This window comes from Haplochromis burtoni, unplaced genomic scaffold (genome assembly GCF_018398535.1).
Source record: "Haplochromis burtoni strain Fernald_Lab_line unplaced genomic scaffold, NCSU_Asbu1 Contig_241, whole genome shotgun sequence".
Taxonomy (NCBI): Eukaryota; Metazoa; Chordata; class Actinopteri; order Cichliformes; family Cichlidae; genus Haplochromis; species Haplochromis burtoni.
The window spans coordinates 315,246-342,086 of NW_024582602.1; the positions used below are offsets into that span (position 1 = coordinate 315,246).

At 40.6% G+C, this 26,841-nt stretch overlaps 1 protein-coding gene across 2 annotated transcripts in view; it reads left to right on the forward strand.

Annotated features, from left to right (window-relative positions):
• Positions 1-25,505, forward strand: part of dennd5b (DENN/MADD domain containing 5B) — a gene marked incomplete at its 3' end in the record, with an annotated part of 52,355 nt that extends 26,850 nt beyond the window's left edge. Inside the window, 4 exon segments of one of the 2 annotated variants that reach the window (XM_005941975.3) lie at positions 8,625-8,684; positions 14,668-14,777; positions 17,809-18,493; positions 25,318-25,505. In XM_005941975.3, coding sequence (XP_005942037.3) covers positions 8,625-8,684; positions 14,668-14,777; positions 17,809-18,493; positions 25,318-25,505 — 1,043 coding nt within the window. 2 annotated transcript variants of the gene reach the window in all.
• Between the last annotated feature and the right edge of the window lie 1,336 nt (positions 25,506-26,841).

Consider the following 26,841-nt stretch of genomic DNA (forward strand, 5'->3'; position numbering starts at 1 on the left):
GTGAAAACACCCTAAGAGCCCCAAATGCTGCTTTGCTACACAATACCAAATGGACAAGAGAAGACAAAGACTCTCTGTTTGTCTGAATGAGTTCAGTACGGTTAGAATTGAATTCCATTCCATTTTATCTGCATAGTGCCAAATCAAAGGAACAATTGCCTCAAGGCATTTTACTGTGCAATGAACAGAGCATGGATCTGTGCCCCGGAGAACAGGCTGAAGTCTTGCAACAGGAAGAAGCTAAAGGCTAAACTAAAATCTACTGAGGAACATGTAGTGTTGGCAGAAAAGAACTGTTCCACAGTAGACCTATGGTTAGAGGAAGTTTGATTGAGTTGGGACATATGTGAGCCATCTTTGTGAAAGCCATGTAGTTTTAAAAGGAGGTGTCATAGTTGAGAAATGCTTTCTGCAGCAAGTTCTGCAGCAACGAACTCCAAATCATCCTGTAAATTTTATGATTGGGTAAGAAACAAGGATAAAGCTCCTACTTGAAGCTGTGAAAGAATGAAATTAAATGAAACCCACTACACACTCCAAATTGTGGAGCATCGGTTGTCTTAAATATGATGCCAGGAGCTAATATTCCTTCACAGTATTAATGAATTTCCTCTCCAGCTTCGATGTGCTGTGATAGCTGGTGTAGTGTTGATTCTTCCTGTTCAGATAAAGGAAACAGCTGAGATCTGTCTCAGCTGTGATTGGCTGGAGACTGTTCTGTATCCCCATGATGCATTGTTACGTCTACATATGATAGACTTTGTGTAGAAAGGGGCTAATTTGCATGAGATATTCAGGAGATATCCAGGATATTCAAGATGAATCCTTTTTTATGTATTATGCTGTAGTATGTGACATAAAAGCCTCGAGGTTTAAGAATAGTGACAGGTGCAGCCCAGCTTCCAAATCCATGGGTGCACACCTTTCATGCTGGAGGTGAGATGCTGACAGCCTCTTCATAGTTCGGCACAGAGGAACAAAGCCCATCACTCATGCTCCCTGACTGTGATCACACACACACACACACACACACCCACAAACACAACACACACACACACACACACACACACACCCCCCACACACACACACACACACACACCACACACACACACCACACACACACACACAGTGGGCCATCTGATTACCTGGTTGCCATGGCAATAGGCTCCATATGCATTATTCATCAGTGTCTGGGGAGAACATGATTATGCTTGTATCTTGTATTTGTGTGTGTGTGTGTGCTGTCTGTGTGGTGTGTGTGTGTGTGTTCAGGAACATGTTTTATCTCACTTGTCTATATGTATTCCAGCGATATCTTCCTGGGACCTATTTCATGTAATCAGAGGGACTTTAATTTGTGTGTCTAATGTTGCTTTGTGTGTCACATAGTATCCTAGCTCTTACACTTTGGGGTTGGAAATCCTTGTGGAAGAGTGAATTGGCTGTTTGTTTGTCGATTAATGAAAATTCGTGTGATACTTGTCAGGAGAAGATGAGATAAAGAAGCATTTAATTGTCCCACAGGGGAATATTCACATTATTCCAGCAGCAAAGTGGACAGAGCAGGAATAAATAGATGCAGCATAACCTAAAATGTACACTATACAAGGTAGAAGAAATATATTTTAAATAAATGTATCTGTATGTATGCACAGTGCTCAGGAACAAGGAACACTCCAAGTCGATTAAACTTGATCTGATCAATAAAACAGATGCCCCCACCCCCCTCAGTTCTTTTTACTTTTTCTAATAATATTAATTAAATTATCAATGTTATCAGTTTTGAAGTAAAGGCAGTGAATGGCTTGGTCTTTCACAGTCGTTATGCTAAAATTTAAAAAAATAAAGACTAACTTATACCACACTTTATTCATTTTTCCATGATGCCTTTCTTCTGCAGTGATTAAATTATTTATATGTTTTAGGCGATGTGCTGTTGAACCCCTTTTTATTGGCATGTTCTAAGGTATATTTTATTTTCATCATCTGTACATTACTACTATATGTTTGGGGGCGCCGGGTCCGTCCAGCGTCCTCCAACTTACCACGAGGTAGTGATCGGCTCACAGCTCAGCTCCTCTCTTCACCCACGTATCCAGAACATGCAGCCATGTGATAACCTCATAAATCGTTGGGGTTTTTAAATGTTAGGTTTTATGCATGACGAGTCTAGCCAATGTACTGTGTTTGAGTTCCTATGCAACTCTCATCAGTATCATTAATATATAACCTGGACAATAAAGGTCCAACAACTGATGCTTGTAAAATCTCAGTTTTATTTTTCACAAAAGGGAAAAAACAACAAACGTGCAAATCACCGTGAGATTTTTTTAAAACTCCTTTTTTGCGTTTACGTGTGGACGAGGAATACAGAGTTCGTCACGCAACGTCAAAGGTATGTGCCTTTTTTCACGTCACGCTGTGCGCCACGTTATTGTTTACATGAGATGAATTGCAGAATGGCAGATAGAGACAAAATACTGTTAATCTGACTGTCTGCAGGTTTTACACGCTTACATACACACAGTTACTGTCTATTTACAAAGGCAGAGGCGTCACGGGGTGATTATTTTACTGTAGTTGTTTCTTTCCTGTGTAATAATATTCAACATTGCTGTCAATACATTTTTCAAAAAATGCCTCTCTGTGCAAAATGAGTTCAAAAACATAAACAGCTGTGGGATCCTGTTTGTCCGTGATTTGAACCGAGGGAACAAATCGTGGCAGGATCAGCCTGATGTTATTTGTATCCCGCTGTAACTTTACTGTATAAAGAGCTAACATCTCCAAAATGTCAGGAGTAGTTAGTCATTACAACAAGTGTTTGTGAACTAAAAATCAAGAATGTGGGATCCTGTTTGTCCGTGATTTGAAGCCCAGCGCTGCTCCCGACAAGGGAAAACCAATCCTGCAGGGAGACCTACCTCGGCACTTGTGCAGGTGAAGCCAAAGGGAAGATTTGCTTCACCATATTTTCTAGTCTTTGGCTCAGAATGAAGTTGGTTTGGAAACATATTCAGCGATGCTTCATCTCCTGCTTTGCGTTTGTGTGGCGCCCCGTGCTAGCAATGGCTCTGCGCCCCTCTTAGGGGGCGGGCCCCACACTTTGGGAAGCTCTGACTTGGGGGGGTTGACAACAGAGTTATCAGTGGATAATGAAAATGTCTGGTTGGGACTTTGGTCAAAAGTGACTGAGTAAATGAGTGAGTATAATAACTTGTTAGCTAATGACTATACTTGCACTTAGAATGACCAAAGTTGGACTTGATATTTTATTTAGCATGGCCCATAATGAGAGCAAATGAGGTCATCAAGTGTTTGGTTTGGGCTGAGGACTGTTTCCTAGACTTCTTGCAGTCACAAGTGGCTGCTTTGTTTGCAGTTTATGGCTCTCAGTATTCAGTATTCAGGACGGAGCAGAACAACAGTCAGATTAAGCTGAATTAGTTCACAGTCAGGCTTTTAAGTCATAGTCAGAACTGAGGCTTGTTAATCCTCTGCATCAATCTCACAGAGGTGTGTGGTTGACCGACTAATGCAAATGCATCTTTTTGCTGTGTAGTCAGCTGTGGGAAGATTTTTTTATGTTTTTTTAAGAAATCTTGTTATTTTTAGGGCAAAGTTGTTTTTATGAACCTCTGTTCACTATGTAAATATAATCCACATATACACAACCCACTGTATATTACCTTAGCTCTGCAGTTTTAGCACTTTTTAATTGTTGCTGTATTTACTCTGTGTGTCTCTGAACGTTTCTGTATGAAGGGAACCTGGGACACGAGCTGAGGGGAGCGAACAGAAACAAACAGAAAGAGGCACCATGATGTAATAAAGAGATAATGGCAGCAAGCACTGTGTATGTGGTTTTCCTGTCACACGGCAGAAGAGGAACAGTTCACTCCACTTCTTACTACCCAGTGATTGAACTAAGTGACGCCTGATTTTTACAGAATGACTGGAGAGACTTTCGGTTCAGGCCTTGTGATCTCAGCATGCAAAGGGGAAAAGAAAATGCAAAATGATGACGACATGGCTTTTTGTGGACAGGCCACACTTGTAAATAACTATACAATGAAATCTTTTTAGTGGATGTGTGTATGCATTAGCACTAAATCCATGCTTTTTGTGTGTGTGGGGGGGGGCTTCTATTGTGGACTCTATTCAACCATCGATGTATTAGAAGAACAATGGAATGCTGTGAGCTATTTCAGTGTAATGTCACAACAATGTCACACAATTAAAACAACTTTTCATTATCATTTACATACATACCTGTAAAGTGTGCAAGCTGCATTCTGTTCATGTCTCTTTCACGTTGCTTCTCTATTTTTGTGGGCGATGTCGCTGGTTTTTAGAGCTTCATTAGAAAGGACCCGTTTCACTGTTTGGTTTGTTGTACCTAAGGTAGAAGGTTGCACCTTTTTTTAATTAAAAAAAAAAAAGACTTTACAGTTTGCTTGCTTTGCAACATTTTCTACTAAAAATAACCAAAGACTGACAAAAACAAGAAGTCTATGATCTCGACACAGTATTCACGTGTAGCATTGTTGTTACATTACAATTCTACAAAGAGATAACGTCCTACAGTTGTCATAAAATCCAAACAGTTCATGCTTTGTTTTAAAGATATGATCGATGAAAAGCAGATTACTCTGACTCTATAATCAAAGTTGATCATTAAGGCAACAGTTCAGCACTATAACTTCAGGAAGAAACAGACACAGTAGTAGTACTTGCACATGTGTTGTATCAGTAAAAGCAGACAAGTATCAGAATAGACAGTGACAGAGAAGGAAGCTGCAGCGGTGCACACTAACGCATGTTCTAGAGTTACATAATACTGATGGGGACGTGTAACTGTGCATCTGTGTCACTGATTGGCTGATGCACAGTTACAGATCATGCTCCAGCAGTAAGATCAGATAAGAGTATGGTGTTGTAGAGAGAACAGCAAATGCACATAGCGTGAACTGCAGTCTAGGGCTGCTCGATTATGGCAAAAATGATAATCACGATTATTTTCACTGAAATTGAGATCTCGATTATTTGACGATATTTATTTAACAATAACAATGTATTGAATAATGACTTTAAAAATAATATAAAATAGTGTGCAAATACTGATAACAGTGCAAATGTTTGCAATATAAAAAATAAATGAAAAATGTAAACATCTATGTTTAGTGAACTTTGCAGTGTTGCTCTGTGGTGCAGCTACTGTAGCAAAGTTTACACACTGTGTCTACTTGATCCACGTCTGACTGAACCCATAATGTTTCCACACCACTGAAGTTTTTACCTCTTTTCAACCAACAGCAGTCACTCTCCTCTCCAAATAACTTCTGCTCAGCTTTCCGAGCTTCCCTCGGGTCCTCTTAATCAGCGGTCCCCAACCCCCGGGCCTCGGACCGGTACCGGTCCGTGAGTCGTTTGGTACCGGGCCGCGAGAGTTGAGGCTCAGGTGTGAAATGTATAGTTTTCAGGGTTTTTATCGGTTTTCAGCGTTATTTTGTTATCGTTTTTATCGTTTACTCGGTTTTCCTGGGTCTTTTCACGTGTGTTATGAATAAATTTTCTTTTTTTTCGGTACCGGTACTAGTTTTATTTTGTTGTATTTATCCGCGACACCTTAAAGGCCGGTCCGTGAAAATATTGTCGGGCATAAACCGGTCCGTGGCGCAAAAAAGGTTGGGACCGCTGCTCTTAATTGTTGTGACACGTGTTCGAAATGCAGAGAGGTGCGCTCGATTTGCCACACGGAGCAGCGCGAGAGTAAAGCACGAGGGAGGGGCTAATAATCGGCTCAGTCATTTTTAATGATCGTTGAAAGCCCAGATCGTAATCGAGATTAATTGAGCAGCCCTACTTCAGTCTATTGTAGCACGTGAGCAGCTAAAGGTCATTGAAAAGTTTTTAAAATTTTGAATTTAAAACAAAGAAAATGAACAAAATGTTAATTGCACATAGTATGTAAAAACAAACAAACAAGACTGTTTTTGTGTGACTCTCTCATCCACATTCAATCACATCAATCTAACACGCTAACCAAACGGCCTAGTTCAGGGGTGTCCAAACTTCTTGCAAAGAGAGCCAAATTTTATAAAGTGAAGATGCCCGGGGGCCAATGGTTCCTTTTGGCATTTTTTTCCATAACAAAGTTACGTGAAAACGTAATGAAGAACAATTTTAATAGTCATTACTTTATTTTTAAAATAGAAATGTACCTAAATAAAAGACACTCAGGCAAGCATTTACAACTCTAAAGACACAATTCCGCCTTTCATTTATATCTGGAGAGTCAGACAACATTGAACAAACTGTATAGAATACCCTAAATTTCCATGAGTTTGCAATATCTTTGCCTAATGAACATTTAAACAGGAGTTATAAGTAATGAAAAGTGGTCTCTTATCAATAAAGTTAAAAAAAAAAGTGAATTTTGCGCTTGACTTTTACAAGATCTTTCCAGACGTTTTTCACATCAGATCTTTCAAATCTTCACAGGAAGATTACACAACTGGGAAGTTCACTTGCCACAAGAAATAAACACACATGTAAATATACACAATATGTACAAACAAACAAACAAAATATATTTTCCTTTTGTGAATTGCATTAGTGTGCTTTATTCTTTTTACTGTTCAGGAACACATGACTAATGCAGGGATGTCACTCCTGCTCTTCTGCATGTTTTAGTTCTGTTTCTGGTTTGCAGTTGAATCAAATAATGGCTCATCACGGACAATAACCATATCCAACTTCTTAATAGCAATGAACTGGTCTGCATTGGTGCATCATATCTTTATTCTCTTCCCCCTCCTGCCCCCCTCTTTCTTAAATAGATAACTATCATATCTGATATCATATCTCACAGTACAATAATATTGAATGGGTTGCATTGTTGTATTTTGTCATGTTTCTCAGGTCTTTGTCTGAATTTCTACGAACATTATTGCTAAGGATTGTCTTATTGCATTGGAGTCACACTGGGTTAAATATGTACACTTGGGTTTTAAGGGGTATTTATTATTTTCTTCTTTTTTGGGTTGTATGGAAGCCCCAAACGCAATTTCATTGTTCTTGACAATGACAATAAATAAATACTACTACTACTACTACTACTATTGTAGATTCTTCCCTGCACAGCCTCCACCAAGCAGAGCAGGTGAGCAGTGAAGGGGGTGAAGGCGAATGTTGTGGAGAATCCATCACTGGAACATCTTAATACAAGTTTTTTAATACAGAAAAAAAAACAAAACGTTATTTTTTTACAACCACTACGCTATCCAGCTGCTTATAGCGTAGTGGTATATCATGTATATATGTATATATATATATATATATATATGTATATATAATATATATATATATATATATATATATTATATTATTATATATATATATATATATGATATATTATATATGTATATAGTCGTATATATATATATTATAATTTTTATTTTTACTTTTTTTTTTTTTATTTTTTTTTATTGAGCGTCAAGAATGTAATTCAAAGATATACGTGTAACAAAGTCACAATGCTCCTTTTTATATATGTACCCCACCCAAAGAACATTGGACACAATCCAGAGAGACAGAAAAATAAATAAAGAAATAAAATAAATTTAAATGAGGTACATCAACATTCACCATATATAAAGATGTGCACTTAAAAGGCAATAGTTTGCACAAAATGAATCACCTTCACAACAATAGGGGTATACGGTAGCTGCCAAGTGAGTATCAGATGGGAATGGTTTTAATTTTCTCTAAATGTTTTAGCAAAGTATCCCAAACGGCAAAGAATCTCTCCTTCGAGCCCTTGAGAGTATACTTTATTTTCTCCAGCTGTATAAATTGTGTCAGGTCACTGAACCACAGAGCCGCTTTGGGTGGCTTTTGTGACTTCCAATGCAACAATGTCCTTCAGCGCGCAAGCAGTGTAGTCAAAGTGATTATGTTTTTGTAGCTTTTCCTTAATGTTCTTTGTCCTCTATCTGTAGCACCAAATATACCCATAACTGAAATAAATTACTGCGACACTTTTTGTAAATCAACAACAACTAACCACGTCTATCGGCGCTACTTCACTCTTAAGAATTCTTGGGAAAAACACTTAAACAGACAGTCACTTTTATACGCTGTCAAATTTACATTACAGATATGAACTGTCATCTGTGTGGTCTCTTCTATGTGAAACTGGTAAAGTTATTTGACTGCAATATAAATATGGTACACTTGCTGCTTCTGTAGTTGTGTTTTGGATATGCTGCTTGGTTTGACTCCAAAGAATGTGTTGCTCACTTGCCCTGAACCTCGAGTTTCACCGACAGCTTCAAAAAGAGGTCACCAACATGAATCTAAGCATTTTAGTTGAATCTCTTGTTTCTGTTTTGTAATGTTCGAGTCCTTATTAGGAAAAAAGTGTCGTTTTACAATGTTACCGCTTCCATTTGAAGCATGTGTGTTGCATCCTTAATGGCATGCTATCATCTATTGTGTCATGTTCATGCTTACCTCATTTTCATGCATTTAATTTGCTTTTCTGTGTCCATTTATTATGACATTGCGCTCTTTTTCTGTGTTTTTTGCTCCATGTCTTGCTGCATGTGGTTCACCTCTAGCTTTGCACCGGTGGCTAGAAGCAGACCGCCAAGGCAGGGATCCAGATACTGCATCTGCAGGTAAAACACACTGCCTGTACTCCTCGATTCTGAGCTTACACTTCACATTATTTTCCTGCAAGCCAGCTTTGTTCTCACTCAACTGCTCTCTAAGTGTGTGTGATGTCAACCCTTTCATATAGTCAGTGGTCCGTAGGTGTGCATGTGCTGTCAAAATAAAAGACGCGCACCAGATAAGAAGTTGCAACGCGCGTTTGCGTACATACGATTTTCTGGAGGAGGACAGACATTTGTTTAGAGCTCTTAAAGATGTCGAAGAAGCTCCTTTACTTTGGTGTTCCTCCACCTCCACAGAAATGTCAGGAGGAGTCCGAACTGCAAAAGAAGCGCGTATTCTTGGAAAAGTGGTTGCAGGAGGTGAGCTGGCTTCAAACAAATGCCAGCGGACCACTTATGTGCACCCCTGCATGTAGTATTAATTTTCAGCAACTTCCTTATGAGGAAAATAAACTGGACTGTTGTATATTAAAATAAATATTTTTAAAAATATATTTAGATAAACTAGGTGTGGGTGATATAGCCTCAAAATTATATGTTTTTAAAAATTGTTAATTTCAGTGATTGCAGGCAGCAGCATTTATTGATGTCATCAATCAGCTATTTTCCAAAGAGCTCACTGATGACAGATGATCTAATTTAAAGTATGAACTGATTACCAAACAGTGCCAGCGGCAGAGTATACGCCGTGACATGGGATAAGTCAAAATAGCCTAGGTTCTGTTTTCCATCGAAATGTTTAAATAAAACTATGACATTACTGCTTAACACTTTAGTTTAACAAAAACAAGAACTAAAGTACCCTTACTGTGTAACTCTTTGGGAGCCTGCACAATATTGTCACATAGGAAATTAGAGAACAAATAAATTATAGAATAAATAAGTAAATTTAAACTAATTAGAAATTTGAAAAAGAATCTTGCTGGTATGTTGTATCTTGGGTTAAGTTTTTAACCACTTGTTTAAAGCCCTGCTTTTTCATGCAGTTGCACCAGTAATTTCCATCCAAGCATCTTGTTTCTACCTTTAGTTCAAACAGATTTGTAGCATATTTTGCAAAGTAATGTTCTTTGTTTGCAGTCTGATTTTTTTGAAGCTCCCAAAAAATTACGTGTGAGATGAGATGACACTTGTTTTGTATTATTGTATATGTTCTTCATATAATGCTGTGATCCAAACAGTCCCTTTCACCAGTTTACTACCTTTACTCATGGAATGAAAACTCAGTATAGCAAGTTCCACTTATTATACCAGTTGTTACTTATCAGCAATATTATGCTAACAGCGTTAGCTATAAAACCTGTTTGCATGTTTGAATTGGTCTTTCTGCACATCTGTTCATACTTCACTGTGTTTCCTGAATTATGATGAGTTTCTCTGTGCAATTAAACACATCTGAATAGAACTAAGAAAATGTGTTTATTATGTAAACCATATTCATGATTATGTCCATTAAATCTTTTCACAGTTTTAGTTTTAGGTTAATATTATTTACCAGCTGTAGGGAGTTTAAAGGCCAGCATGAAATTGTCCACATAGCACAGGGCGCATCGTACCACATATTTAGCTTCAAATTAAACTTTTGGCCCTTTTGGGGATAGAGAAATCATGTCAGTCCCTATCTGTTTGTGTTAGGCCAACATTCCTGTGCTTTGTAGATCCCCGTGGATCACCTCACCACCTCCATGTGGATTACAGTCTTCAATCCATTTCATCCTCTTAGCCAGTCGCTGTCTCTCATTTCCTGTCTGCATTCTACAACTGACAATGCTGAATGTAGGTCAGCTTATTTGAACTTGTTATCCAAATCAGTCCCTCTTGTCTTCATGACTAAAGCGGGTTATTGTTTTGGATTTTTTTTTAGTTATTGTGCTTATGCCTGACTTCTCTTCTCTTCTGCCTTAGAGTTGACAGCCTTATAGTAAAGCAGTTATCTCCTGGGGTAGACAGTCAAATGCCTACAGCACAGGTGTCGAGCGCCGGTGTCCTGCAGCTTTTAGACGTGTCCTTGATCCAACACAGCTGATTTAAATGGCTAAATTACCTCCTCAATATGTCCTGAAGTTCTCCAGAGGCCTGGTAATGAACTAATCACTTGATTCAGGTGTGTTGACCCAGGGTGAGATCTAAAACCTGCAGGACATCGGCCCTCGAGGCCTGGAGTTCCCTACCCCTGGTCTATAGGTATGAGAGAGCAGAATGGGCCAGTTTTTTCCAAGTTTCTCTCCTTTGTATATTAGATGTTGCTTTAGTGATTGTTGTAAATGTTATCCCTGATGCACAATAGCGAGTATATTGCAGTACCCATGAGAGCACTCTTAAATGCTTTGGCTTCAGGCTTGATGGTGCCCTTCACCAGATGTGAAGGGCACCATCAAGCAGAAGAAAGAGTCCTATCGGGCTTGGTTAGCTTGTAAGATTAGGAGGCAGCTGGCAGGCTCCTGCAGTCCAAGTGGAACACAGCTCAGGCAATCACTGAAAAAAAACTTGGGTGTAGGAAGACTTTGTTATGGGAAAAGAAAAAGACTTTGATCTGTCTCAAAGCAATTTTGGCAAACAGTCAGGTGACTTGGGAGAGGAAAATGGCGCTCTATTTGCATGGTATGGTGAGCGTGAGGTGCTACTGACCTCAAATGAGGATATAGTCGAGCCCCCTTAATCCAACTGAAATGTCTTCTGTAGAAAAAGCAGAGTCTGGGTGGTCACTAGACAACTTGTTGGTGGTAGGGTCCCTGGGGTGAGGTAGCCATGGTCTTTAAGGCCCTGGATGTTGTAGGGCTGTTTTGGTTGACATGCCTCTGCAGTGTCACCTGGAAACGTGGGGCAGTGCCTCTGGACTGACAGACTGGGATGTTAGGTTCCATCTTTAAGCAGTGAGACTGGAGACAGTGCTCTCAGGTGCAGCCTCAATGGGATGGTCTACATCAGGCTAAAGGAAAGAAGAGTCTGTCTGTTAGTCGAATTAGGATTCAGGCAGAAAAACACAGTTTTCGTCCTGGTCACAGAATGCAGGACCAGCTCTTTATCCTCTTGAGGATATTGAAATGTGTGTGGAAACAAGGTGACCGGTCTACATGTATGTTATGGACTTGGAGAAGACATTCGAGCATGTCCCTCTGAGCATTCTGTCTGAGATGCTTCAGGAGTATAGAGTGTCCGGCCTGTTGCTACGAACCTTTCAGTCCTTTCACAGCTATTGAACTTGGTTCACACTGCGAGTCAGACTCATTCCTGGTGGGTAGTAGACTCCACCTTCTTCTCAAAATTTTTATGGACAGAATTTCTAGACAAAGCCAAGTGAGTATGAAGCAGCATCAGTAAGAATTGGCACCTCCAAGTTTGAGACTATGGTTCAACCAGAAAAGAGTTAAGTGCCCACTCTGGATAAAGGACAAGTTGCTGCCTCAGCTGGTATCTTAGAGTCTTGTTGGGCATTTGACAATGATGACCCCTGGGGACCTCCTGAGTGAGGTGTGCCAGGCATATCCTACTGGGATGAGTAAAAATCACCAGTATTGGTTTGGCTTAGAAGAAAAGGTTTGATTTTGGAGGAAGTGTGGACATACCTGGTGATTGGGGATAGGGAGTAAGGGCTAAGGGCTTCTATTAGAGTAGAGTAACATTGACGCAGAGCTCCTGCCAAGAGCAGTTGAGGTCTCCCAACTGGAAGCAGTGGTAAAAGAGACACTTCTTTTGTTAACTTAATAAAAACAGGGATGTATGCATGTGAAGACTGGGATGCACAGAAGTGCTCACTAATAAACTCCTTTGTTACCCAGGAGGTGTCCAGGCATTGACAAAACAGTGTTCACCTGTCCCTTTAGCCTTTCCCAGTTCAAAGTTATGCCTTCAAAATGAGGAACGAGCCAGCTAGTTTCCAGAGGCTGATGGAGATAACATTGGGTGATCTCAGAGGTTGGACCTGCTTTTTGTACTTGGATGATTTTTTGATCTATTCTCCAACCTGAGAACAGCATTTTTTCATCTTTGGGCTGTATTAGACAAATTAAGGCAGACAAAACTCACTGTTAAGATGAAAAAAGCCAGCTATTAGAAATGGCAGGCTGGTATCACGGGTTTGGTATCTCTCAGATTGCTGAGCCACTGAAGTGAAAAGGACCCAAAGTCCATAGAATGTCAGCATTCCTTTGATGTCTGATATCTCAGGCCATCCCAACCCTGACCTAACCTTTGTGGTGTATACAGATCCCAGTGATGTTGGACTTGGAGTTGTGTTTGTGCAAACAAAGTAGATTATGCAGAGAAATTCTGGCCTATGGCCTGCATTTATTCCACTACAGAAAATGAGTGCTAACTGTAGTGTGGGCATTCAAGAAATGGAGATACCTGATCACTCCTCCTTGGTTTGGGTGTTCAAAACCTAAAAGGGATCTGCACAGTCACTTGCTGGATCCTGTATCTGCAGAAGTTCACCTTTACAGGTGAGTACAGGAAAATATAACACTGCTAAATGCTTTATCCAGAGCCCCTAGTGACCCTGCCAGCAATGGAGTATCCAGGTTGCCAGCACATTATCTGTTAAAGGGGAACCACACAAGCACATTTCATTATCAGATGAGGACATATGGAGAGCCAAGCAGAATGATGCAAAAATACAAAAGATTTACCATGCTAAAATAGATGATGGGAATCTCACTGTGACTGAGGCTACCAAGTTCACCATCCTGGAAGACAAGGCCTACAGAGTCTTACAGCTTCCACACTTACAGCTTCAGGTTTGCATACCAGATTGTCTCTGGGAAACCCTTCTACAGTTGTTAGTTGATGACCCTACATTTGGCCACTTTGGCAGATACAAAGCCTAATAAAGGATGCAAACATTCATAAACTGGCCAGGAATAGGTTTGGATTCGAAAAAGTATGTACAAAAGTCTCATGTCAGCCAGAAACCTGTAAGGTGGCGGGAAAACTGCTACAAAGCCTAGTGACGAGGCCCTGGGAGATGTTTGAAGAATTCCCTTGGATGACTGACTAAACGTTTCTCCCAGTGAAAACGCTACATCCAGATAAACTGAATCAACCTTTTGGGATTTTGATTTCCTTCTTTTGGGTTCTCTTCATGGATTAAAAACCCAAAGTGGGGTATTTTACATTCTATGATGTAGACTTGAATTGACAGAGGATAACCAAAATATAGAGATTTTTTTCTTTGTGAATGAACTGAGTTAACTGGAACTGGGCTCAGCTAGCCAGAATTGAGAACAGTTATTTCTATTTGAGGTTTTTCATATATTGTTTTCCTTTATGAACCACTTGAGTGGTGTTGTTTTTTCTATTATATAGTATTTAATAATCTCTTTGAAAACATCTTTGATTGCATCTTCAGGAAAGCTCACTGCAGAGCTTCCAGGTGCACAAGTGTGAACTTGGTGTTATCTGCTTTGCAGTTCAGTCGCTCACAGAGATATTCTGTCCATTTGGTTTACTGAGCCAGTGCTACTGATTCTGCTAAGCTTTATGTTCTACTTCTGTATCTCATGTCCAACATAATTGGAACTGTGTCAGGACCACTTTTCAAACTAGGATTGATATTTTATTTGGAGTAATGTGTTTGTAAAATCATATGCCTATTTTCTGGAACCTCCCAAAACCTTCTTGCAAATTCTAAAGAGGGGAAAGAACCCATCTCTGCGTTTTCACCTGCATACATGACAAGCACACCAGACAAACATCGAGTTTAGCAGCAATAGCCCTCACAGAACAAAGTAGGCATTAATATAACAGATATGGCATTGCATAAGTCAGAAAAAGCATGGGGAAGCATCCTACAGAGTCACCAGCAAGCAGTATCCTGCTATTTGTGAACAGCACGCCAAACGGGTATTCGTTTAGCTAAAACTGAGGTGGGCTGGCATTGAGCTCAGCTGATCTGGAGCATGACTCTGCAGCTTCAGGCCCAAGTTGTTTGATTTTTTGTTTGTTGATGCATTATTACCTTTTTATTTTCCCTTTCTCATTTGTCCAGGTGAAAACTTTGAGCAGAGTCCCCTGAAGAGGACATTCAAGTCCAAAGTTCTTGCACGTTATCCAGAAAATGTGGAGTGGAACCCATTCGACCAGGATGCTGTTAACATGGTATGTGGACTGTGATTTCTGGAGAAATGATAGGCAGAGGATAAAGGAGGCTATGGATTCTATCAAAAGTACGGCGGGAAGAGCCCAATGGGATCATTTCTAGAGGAAATGGGGCAGATTAGTGGTTTTGGCCAGAGGCAGAGGAAGAAGGTTTTGAGGCTTTGATTTAAAACACAGTTGGGCCTCAAGGAATTGTGGGTAACAAACCAATTAATACAAATCCCCTCCAAAAAGTTTTACATTTAAAGCTGTACTGACAGTGGCAGAGTTATGGTTTTGATTTAGGTCTTTTAAAATCTTGTCAAGAGAAGAGTTCCACACTGCCAAACAGTATTTGGGATAGAGATACCAGACATATATGAACAGATACGAATCACATGTAGATGAAGAAATAATAGATTTTTAAGTTTAGACATCTAGGAAGATCTATAGCAACACAAAAGTTAAAAGGGACAGGCTATGTACTGAATATATAGCTTTACATTCAACCTGTGGCAAAGGTGATGCGCACACATGCAAATATGTGCCTTAAAGGGAGTTTCTACTCTGCAAATAAAATATTTTTAAAGTGCTTTCATATAAATCAGGGGTGCTCAATCCCAGTCCTCGAGAGCTACTGTCCTGCAGCTTTTAGATGCATCCCTACTCCAACACAGCTGAATCAAATGTTTGATTACCTCTTCAGCATGCCATCAAGTTTGGAAAAGGCCTGATAACAAGCCATTCATTTGATTCAGCTGTGTCGGAACAAGGATGCATCTAAAAGCTGCAGGACAGTAGCTCTCGAGGACTGGGATTGAGCACCCCTGATATAAATAAATTACTAAGTAGTGTAATCAGCTGCCTTTTGAGTGAATCTCTCATTTTATATGCAAAAGTAAACTTGAAGATGGCAGTCCCTGCTCTGCTCTGAAGCATAGGTGAGCCCAACGTACTGGGCCGTCAGCTAGTTCTCCACCTGCTGCGAGCAGAAGAAATCCTACCATCTCCAACTGTAGTCCTAGACAGCAGAGATGGACCACATGTGACAGCAGGACAGGAATGAAGGAGACATGACCAGCACAGTGTTCGTGATGGAAACAAAGGCGTGTACTCTCCATGTGGATAAAGAGCACACACCTTGTTTTCCACCTCACCCAGCACCACATCTTTTAAATAATTCAGCCGCGCATCTCTCCTTACATTGACATGGAAACAGTCCATTATGCAGCAGTGCAGCAGCTGAAACCTGATGATGCCATGTCAAGGGCATTTAATGACAGAAATATCATTCTTTCTTTTCCCATGTTTTCTGATCATTACAGCTCTTTAAATCATTATCATTATAGCCTTAAATCTCCTCTTCTACCTACATACCTCCATCATCTCTTCATCTTATTACCGTCTCACCGTCTGTGGAATCTAATCTCCTCCTCTTTAGGTTTCTGCTGGGAGGGAAAATCATATATTTGTAAATGGCAGGGAGGTTTGCCCACTTCTTATGGATATGGTCCTGTCAGTAAAGAGAATAAATACAGCCAAATGAGTATTAGCCCGTGTTCTGCAGGCACAGAAATCGCACACTTTTCAAAACTTTACATTACACTAATATATATACTAGTATACATATATACTAATATACTAGTGTATATATTCCCATTCTTGCTCTTTAAGTTAAACCACATTTTACATACTAGATCTCTGATGTGTTGCAGTCTGTGAGCAGCAGTTTTCCTGTACCATAAACAATAAACCATGCACATAGGTTGAGCTGCTGCTGTCCTCATTTCTTTTTCACATCAGTATTATAAACAGGAAGACATTTAAATTTGGTTGTTTTGTCCTTTAACTGCTACATCGTGGAGCTCATAAGTATATTGGCTCCTACATGAACAGCCACCCTGCACCGGTATCTCCTGTGTTGCTCCTCACTCACGTAGTTAGATGATAGTTACTGCTTCCTGGTTCATTCTGCAGGCTTGTACTGAAGCCTGGTTAATGCTTATTTGAGACAAGACTTGCCAGATGTCATCATTTATATTATTATCTTTCATTGCTGACTGAACTGCTCATTAAGAGCCATGGATAATCCAATCAGGCCTAAATATTTGTTTAGATGCCCGTCAGCACAGAGCACAATAAGGAAGAGAATTCAAAATGTCAACAAATCGTCAAAACAATTATTGTGGATAACAGTTTGTGTGCATGTACACATGCATGGACATGGTGACTTGAGACTTGTCTCCACAGTGTGTCCTTCGTCTCAGCAGCCAAGTAAACCTGATGATGGCAGTAACTGATAGAGTTTGGCTGTGAAAGCAACAAGTGATCAAGTAATCATATGACACGTGATTGCTATAGAGAGTTAGCAAATTTATTTAATAATTAATCTTCTCCTCATTTCTTGAAAATAGTGGATGTGTGGTATAAGACGCCATGAAAGACTTCCTCAGTGCCGTAGTTAACATATTCAGGTATTTTGTTTTGTCACAGCAACAAACAAATCAGTTCAATAAGTACAGATCATTAGAAAGAATCACAGAATACTCCGATGGTCTGTCTCGGCAAAACAGAACCCCAGCTGTAAAAAGGATTAGGGGAGGGCCCCCTGGAGCCTAGACGCCGTTGGTGGAGATGAAGGTGGCTTGAATGGAGCTTGAGTGATGAGATGGGGAGGAGGTGGGTTGCACAAAGACGCAGTGAGAGTACGTGGCATGAATGGAAGTGATGAAGCTCAGATTTAGCCGGCAGCACCTTGGAGCGGACAAATGTGAGGCCATAGATCTTCCTTATTGAACTCATTATAACGATAAAATGGAAAACAAAAGCATAAAACCGCAGAAATTCAAATTTGAGAATGGTCATGCAGAGAATCGCTGCCTTTTTCTTGTAAGATTTTCAGCTGTAGAATTAAATGTAAGCAGCATTTTTACCGGTGTTTGAAAATCCTATGAGATCTGGAAAAGTGAAAGATTATGGACACATAAAAAGATTCCAGCGTGAGTGAATCAGAACTGACGCGATGACTTCTGTTTGCCCTTTCTCTCCGCAGCTCTGTATGCCCAAAGGTTTGTCATTCAGGACACAGGCAGACCAGCGCGAGCCTCAGTTCCACTCCTTCATCATCACCAAGGAGGATGGATCTCGAACATATGGTTTCGTTCACACCTTTTATGAGGAGGTGACCAGCCCACAGATCTGCTCTGCCATGCAGACTCTCTACCAGATGCACAATGCCGAGCAAACAAATGCCGCTTCTTCCTCCTCCTCTTCTTCCTCCAGCATGGACTCACTAGCCAGCAGTTTAGATGATGGTTACTCCCCCACCTCATCATCCTCATCATCTTTATCTCGTGCAGCGGGGAGCTATGACTCGTCACGGGACACGCTCTATGTGTCCAAAGCCTTGTGTCTAATCACGCCTATGCCCTTCATGCACGCCTGCCGGCGCTTCCTTGCACAGATGCACTCTGCTGTTATAGCTGCAACCGCACCCCCCTTGCCACTGGAGAGCTACGTTTACAACATCCTGTACGAGGTGCCGCTGCCTGCTCTGGGGCGTTCACTCAAATTCCACGGCATATACGAACCCATTGTCTGCCAAAGGCCGGGACCAGGAGAGCTTCCCCTGGCCGACTTCCCCCTGGCAGAGGCCTTTTCTCTGCTAGGCGTGGAAAACCTGGTCCAGGTGTTCACCTGCACCTTGCTGGAGATGCAGATTCTGCTGTACTCACAGGGTAAGTACATTCTACACATGCTGTTGGATTTCTGGTGCTACACTTTGAATTGGTTCTGCATACAGAATACAAACAGGCTGTGTCACCTATACCACACATTGTTAGATAGTTCCATTAACCCATTCTCTAAACATGCTTCCAACATGGTTTCAATGGACATTTTAACATGTTATAGGACCTGGAGAGTCATTGATAAGTTAAATGTCCAGTCGTCAGCTTCAGTTTACCTTATTTTAGTAATATCTTATGTTGCCTTATGAACAATTGTTACACTACTGTAACATTATACAGTAGTGGGAAAAATGTTTGCCGCCTTCCTGATTTCCTATTTTTTTCTATGTTAGTAACACTTAAATGTTTCTAAATTTCTAAATGAAAGGTTATTATTATTAAAGGGGAAGAAATCCAACCCTGCACAGCCCTGTGTGGAAAGTGGGAAAATTCAATTCAATTTGATTTATATGGCACCAAATCACAACAACAGTCACCTCAAGGGGCTTTATATTGTAAGGTAGACCCTACAATAATACATGCAGACAACAATCATATGACCACCTATGAGCAAGCACTTTGGCGACAGTGGGAAGGAAAAACTCCCTTTTAACAGGAAGAAACCTCTGGCAGAACCAGGCTCAGGGAGGGGCGGGGCCATCTGCTGCAAGTAGCCAGGACCAGTAGCAAAGGTAACTTTGTGGACTCACGAGACAAAAGTTGAACTTTTTGGAAGGCGTGTGTCACACTGCATAATACAGCGTTTCAGAAAAGGGACATAGCAGCAGTAAAAGATGGTGGTGGGGCTGTTTTGTTGCATCGGGACCTGGAAGACTTGCTGTGGTCCCTAGCTTTTGGTCACTGTAAGATGATGGCACATTTTCATTTTTAATCATTGTTATGTTGCCAGTTTGTGGGTAGCTAACATATGATCAGCATATTTTGGTTTCATTTTCAAAATTGGGACAATTCAGCGTCCTGGGTGCCGGTGGAGTTAAATTATGTTAAAGATGCATCTGTCTTGGCAGTAGTTGGATCTCCACTCCACAGCCATCTGATAATCCGCTGGTCTGGCACACTGTGAGGATATGGGCTCAGATGACAAAACACTTCTGTCTGACTGATTTGTCTTGTTTGAGTCCAATCGCATCAAATGACCCTTTCTAACCATCTACAAGCAATCCTGTATTTCAAGATTGGCGTGGACGGAGCACTAGGTGCTTTAATGATTTATTCACTGATAATAACTTTGCATCTTTTATGAAACTCTCTGAAAATTCACATTTATTCAGCCATCTTCAGATTAGACACTTTCTTCAGTCTTAGATGTCGAACTTTCCTGAGGTACTTTGAAGACGGCAGATATGTTCCTAACTTTGCGTCCAACTCAGAAAGGGTTAATATCTGCTATCTGTCACATGCTGGTGGGCATTAAAGGCCCTTCGATTGTCAGGCATTAAACTGCTTGTGAGCAGGACTTAAGCATGTCTCTGTCTGAGGATATGTGAGATTCAATATTTAAGTTGATAAATTCAACATCCTTCTGTCCCGACCCACTCGCACTGAGATCTGATGTCCTGTCTAAGCCTGGAAAACATCTGTTCTGATTAGCGATACCAGCAAAACATACAAACAGCTGTGAGGGTCCTTGCGGAAATATTTGCAAATCTTCAGGCCCTGAGTTCATCACTGCTCTATGAGCCTGCATGTAGATATTCATTTATTTATTCTTATATATTCTTATTCTATATTATTTTTTCTACATATATATTTCTCTATTTAACTGCCACCTTAACAATAACTAAGTTTAGCTCTGTTCTTTCTTAGAATCTAAGACCTCATTGCAATATGCTTTTTTCCCCCTTTCACAACCTCTGCGATGTTTTCTTTTTTATTGTGCTTGTTATTAATGTGTGTGTGTATTCTGTTTGGTTAACCTTAATAAAAATATATTTGAGAAAAAAATGAAATCAAATTCAATTAATCAACTTCAGAGGTTTCAGTGGATACATTTTTGTCTTCACTCTATTATGCTATGACGTCGTTCCTTACTTTGAGGCCTTTTAGCCACTGGAAGCTATTGTAAGGCTTTCTGTCTGGTTGCCAGAAGTTGTGGATGTCTGTGGAGAAAATTTGTTTCAAACATACTGTTCCTGTTTTCTATACTTTGAAGCGGAGAAGCATTAGAAACTTGTACAGTAAAAACTCAGATGAAAACAGAGAACACTGTAATGAGGCTTTATGTGCATATCACACTCAGATACACAGTGATCAGATTTTCCTGCTTCTAGGATTCCTTTCATTTATTATTGACAGCTGCAGTGAGACGCAGTGTGTGCGTTCCTCACTGTGTTAGAGTATTAGAGCCAAATGCAGAGAATCTAGTGTGTAGACTGAGATCATTATGTGTCCTACATTCCTCAGTCATACTCTTTTGCAGTTTCAGTGCAGCTTCAGCACTCTCTCTGCAGCTTGTTTATCTTCTGTGCATGATGAGTCATGCAAAAAGAAGCTGTTAGCTCATACACCAGACCTTCAACTCCAAATCAAAAAACGCCAGTTTTAAAGGCGGCATTCATAACAAGCATCAGGAACTACCTCTAAGAGGTCCAGGTTCTCTGTAGGCACGTAGAAATCGCTCGTGTAAATAAATGAAGAGGAAAACCCTTTTTTAGTTTATGAGTCACGTTTGATTAAATTTGATAAATGCCGTAAGGAGTTATCTGTCCAGACAGAACAAACTCTGCTGAAAGAGGGACATTTAACTTCTCAACTTTGAGGCAAGCAATTGAAGTGGGCATCAATGAGAGTGACCAAAAACTCGACTCCCTCACTATAGATGTCAAAGTTGTCCCAGTGATCCTTGTCTGTAAAATCTTGTCTGGTTCCATTGTTCTGGCATCTTTACTCTCTGGATCTGATCACGCACCTCACTGTGTATTGTTCTTAGTAAAGAAAAGGTTTTTCAACACATTTTAGTGTGAGCTTGTTAGTAAAGATGATTCTTGTGGCCCTTCCGAGTCACATTTATTCTGCAAAGGAGATTTGCTGCGAGAACATGAGGTTTGCATTTAAAATGTCTGCATTACAAAAAAAATTATATTAAAGTGTCAAATGACATATATGATAAAACATTAATAGCTGCAAAGACGGTGTGCTTAACCGACTGATTTAATGATGTCAGACTTTAACAAGCACTAAAGCTTTTGCTCCAAATTAAAGGCAAATAAAAACCTTTTCATCTGTGCAGTCATGAAGACACTATAACTGTAATCACATTCTTGGCATATGTCAACGTGATTTCCTTGTTTCAGCATGTTCTGAGGTTACCGTCAAAGTCAATTTAGGTCAACAAACTTTCTTACAGAATACAAATTCACGAGTGCAAATTCCAGAAAGCCTGTGTGTTTAAGCTGCAGTTGAACTGCTACATTTAATGTTAGCTTAAGTTTAATATGCTTATAGGTACTTTTGTTTCTGCCACAAGTTTAAAATCAAGGATATGAAATCATGAATTAGGCCGGTTTCTGCAATTACTTTCTTTGAAAATCCACAATAATACTCAATAATAAAACTGATTCAAAATGAGCATATTCCTCGTCTTTTTACATACTGCACAGATTACACAAACACGAGTGATCAAAAAAAGTTGAGTAATGATGTGCGTACAGAAATATACCAACTTCATATGTAATGGCGCTGTAGGCAGGGAAACATGGAACAGTGCTACACGTTAATGAGCTGCTGTCCTGCCGTGTCGTTATTGATTGTGTTCATTTTATTAAGCTAGCCGTTATTATTAAGCACTGTGGCATGGCGGTTAGCACTGTCGGCTCACAGCAAGAAGATCCTGCGTTCAATTCCACTATCAGGGGTCTTACTGTGTGAAGGTTGTGTGTCTCCACGTGCTCCAGCTTCCTCTCACAGTCCAAAGACATGCAGTTAGAGAACGGAAGGATTAGTCAAGATTCTTTATTCGTCACATGCAGTGAAAGTGTTTAATAATGTTCACATTCCTACTCAGAGTCTCTGACTTTGGCAGCCACTCAAAAAAATGTGTAGATGCTAAAAGTTAGACCTCAAACTTCCAGCAGCAGAAGGTCGGTGGATCAATCACAGGCCAAAGATGGAACCACTGACCTCACTGGCTGTTGATGGGACCACTGCAGGAGATTCACAGGTGTTTTGTAGATACACCTTAAGAATCTGTCTGCAGTTATTCTCTATATACAGAAATTGCCTGAACTGCTTAAAAAGCATCAGACAGAGCCAGGTGCCTGTGTGCGCTAACACTGCACTGATGCAAATGTCATTTCCTGTCCTGACCTTCACAAGAACTGTTAGTCTGTTTGCTGTTTAAGGTGCATCGTATGCGTTTATCCAGAGCAGTCGGCCAGCGTTTTCACACAGTGTGATTAATCAGCGTGTTTGACTTGTCATGGGATGACAACTTGCTTCCTGACAGTAACAGCTGTTTACCACAGACTTGCTCACTTCTTGCCTTGTGAGACTGAGCTGCTGGTCTTTATCAGGCCCTAATGCACCGTTACAGTTTCACAATGACTCGACCTGTTTAGTCTTGTTTTTCAGTTCTATAACAACAACAGCATCCCTGAGCCCTGTCACTGCTGGGGCTTTCCAACATATATCTGAAGGTGCCTCGAGTTAGCAAGTTTAAAGTCTGTCAGTGTGAGTAAAGGGAAGAGGAGGGAATTTATGAGATACTGCACCTCGCCACTTAAGTCAGATTAGAACAGCAAGTGTTGATGACTAAAGTAGAACAGCTGAACTTGTTATTTTAAAGCTAAAGAAAGCAAATAGGATGAGACATGCTGCAACATTAAGAAACAGGAGTGTTTCTGTGAGATTTGCTTGCTGTGTTTCCCACACAAAGGAGAAACTTTGAACATGTACAGACATATGAAAAATATGCTCACACGCCTACAGGTAGGAGCTTCAAAACCTGGCTTGTCTCTTTCCCACAAAAACATTTATTAATTACTCAGATTTTCACTGTAAGAATGCGTCCTTATGCCTCATTCACCCCTAAATTTAACACTCGCCTCGGATGGATTGGAGAGCAACTTGGGGTTAATATTGCCAAAGGCAATCCCCGTCTGCAGACTGGAGCAGACGGGGATCAAACCACCAGTCTTCTGATTAGTAGTAGCTCAACTTCCTGAGCTACAGCCAACCTGTAAATCGTGCTTTGATTAAGTGCAGTTATTTTAGATTTGCATGAAAGGTAATCTTCATATATGTGTTATAATGCAGTTTAAAAAGTAGGCCCAAACCTCAGCATGATGTTAACTTAGCCCCACATTTTACTCCGTACCATATGGCCCCGTATGCCAATAGTGCCCAGTACCATGATGTGTACGAGGGGCTTTGAATACCACGAGAGCTTTAACATACACAAGTGTCTGCTGTGGTAGCAGCTTTAGTAACTTCTAGTAACTCTGCCTGTGGAGGTTCTTAATGACGATGGGAAAAGTGTTTGCCCTCTTCCTGATTACTTCTTTTGGCATATTTGTCACAACTTTATGTTTTAGATCATCAAACAAATTTGAATCTTAAACAAAGCTTAAGTAAATACAAAATGCACTTTTTAAATAATGACTGAAAAAAGGCGATCCTGACCCACTTGATGCTGTTTGAAAAAGTAATTTCCTTGTAAACCTAATCAAGCCTTTGTGATAATTGGTCATGAGTCTTTAACATCAGTTGCCATTGCAGAATTGCAGAAGCTGGTTCCACAGAAGAGGGGCCTGGAAACTGAAGGCTCTGCCTCCCTCTTGTGCTCCTAGCTGCCGTTCTTCTTCTTCTTTATTTAAGAATAGACTAGAATACGTGTATATGCTGCCCCCTTTAGTTTCAGAACAATTGCACCCTTGGTTTGCTGCCTGTGGTATTTACCTTAGTAAAAAAAAAACATTAAGTACTATTGCAGATTCCAAAATTTGCCTTTGAGAGGAATCACACGTATTGGTTCTTTAGCAGAAGGTGTACTTTATTGGTTCCCGTGGGGAAAATCCCTCTCTGCATTTAACCCATTCACTCAGTGAAGCAGTGGGCAGCCATTGGGCGCTCGGGGAGCAGTGTGTAGGGACGGTACCTTGCTCAGGGGTACCTCAGGGTAGCTGTTCAGGGGAATTGAACCCCCGACCTTCCGATCATGGGGCCACCACCCTAATTTAGACATCACTAATTCTCCCAACACAAAAGAAAAAGACCTATTGCCTCACTTTTTATTTGAGTGTGTGACATTTATTCTAACATGTATTTTACACACTTACCTAGAGCAGCTGTGCTTATAATTTTTTCCAAGTGTGTGTGTGTGTGTGTGTGTGTGTGTGTGTGTGTGTGTGTGTGTGTGTGTGTGTTTATATAGACATTTAAACACGATTGTAAATACATTCTGCTTCTAGAAACGGACGTTTTCCGATAAGTGAACCAGCTGTATCTCCGACACGCAGACTGTGGTTAAGACTTTGGAAACCTTCAGTGAAGGTGCACATACAGATCGGGAGATGCTGGCTGAGCCAGGGGGAGAGGGCCATAGGAGAGGAGAGGATGATGAATTCATGAAACCTTAGTTATGTTTCCTCCAAGTGGACTTTTCACTCAGGCCATAATGATGAAATCTGATTGAACTGCTGCTGAACTCAATATTAGATCCAGCCTGCAAAACACTGTAGCAGTGCTTGTGTGGTGTTTGGTGGAGCTTAGCGTGAATTTAGGATCATCAGAGTGCAATTTTACAACTGACATGAAACTACGTGTTGCTGTAATGCTCTTGTCTCACATCACACTTCTTTCTCTGTGTTTCTCAGACTACCAGCGGTTGATGACAGTGGCAGAGGGCATCACCACCCTCCTATTTCCCTTCCAGTGGCAGCACGTCTATGTTCCCATCCTGCCAGCCTCCCTCCTTCATTTCCTAGATGCACCTGTTCCCTACCTGATGGGCCTGCAGTCCAAAGAGGGCACTGACCGCTCCAAACTTGAGCTTCCTCAGGAGGTACAACATCAGCCTGGGTAGCGTTAATGCACAGACCAGCCACAACATTAAAACCAGCTGTATAATATTAATTACTATCGACCAGGAGTCCTACCAGGCAGGGTACCAGTGTTGGTGTCTATGGTCTGGCACAGGATGCTGGCCGCAGATCCTTTGAGTGCTGTAGGTGTATGGTGCCTCTGTCACTGGGCTTGATCAAGCTGTGGATTCATGAAACTGCATCAACAATGGTCAGAAGGCAGCCAAGTTTGTGAACGCCGTAACTCGAGAATGAAGGATTTTCATAGTTATGTCACAGGTGCATCTCCTAGAAATTTGGGACTAGTTTAAATCTGACTCTTGGTCAGGCAGAGGTGAAAAAGTACAGACGTTCTGTATTTAAGTAGAAGCGCAGATACTTGTAAAAATACTCCGGTAAATATCAAATTACTGGATCAAGAGGATGACTTCACACATGAGTACTGTCAGGGGTCAACGTGAGATACAGCATGTGCTGTGGCTCAGCACAGGGAAAAGAGTCACAGCTCACAGTCATTTCTAATGTGAGTTTCAGTAGATTTCCTTTGTGTACAGGCTGTGATTAGCTGGTCTGCTGCTCTGTGTGGATTTACAAAACTGATTTCAACAAAATGTAAGCAGATGTTTCACAAGCTATAAGACAAAATGTCTTAAATTTGTCAGTTACTCAGCCGTCCTTACCTTTAAATCCAACCTCTCTTCTTCCTCTCCGTCTTTCTCATCTTTATTTCTGACTAAAGTTGTCTCTCACTCTTTCTCTGTGTTTGTTGATGTTTGTTTGTACATTGGATGCCCCTTAACCCTTTAAAGCCGGTCAGAGCAGCACGCTCCGTTTTGCGTAACTATTTTTAAATCCCTGTAGAACCTGAACCGCGTAAGCTAGCGCAATCAAATAAAGAAGGGCATATCTAAGGGAAGGACAGTGGATCATAAGAAAAGCCAGAGGATTTATCATGAATTAGCTGGAGATCATCCATAATTGGAAGAAATGATAGCGTAGTCTCTTTGGACTCTATTTTCTTTGTTCTGTTTGTTTGTGAAACCTGTTAGTTCCTGTTACTGTTTCCTATTAAAGTATTTTATGGAAGAATGGACAGTATTTTAAACTGAAGAATCAGTCTGCATATTTTCAGTCAATGTTTAGTGCTGATTAGACTTATTTATTTCATTGTGTTGTTTTCCTTTCTGTTAAAATTCTATATTTACATTTTCCTGGCATTTGTGGTTTAAGGCTAGCTTTGTTTATTACAAACAAATTGTTGTCTGAAAGTGGGCTCTTTCTCCCTGTGCTTGCCGTAGGGGATTGTTTTATAGTTGA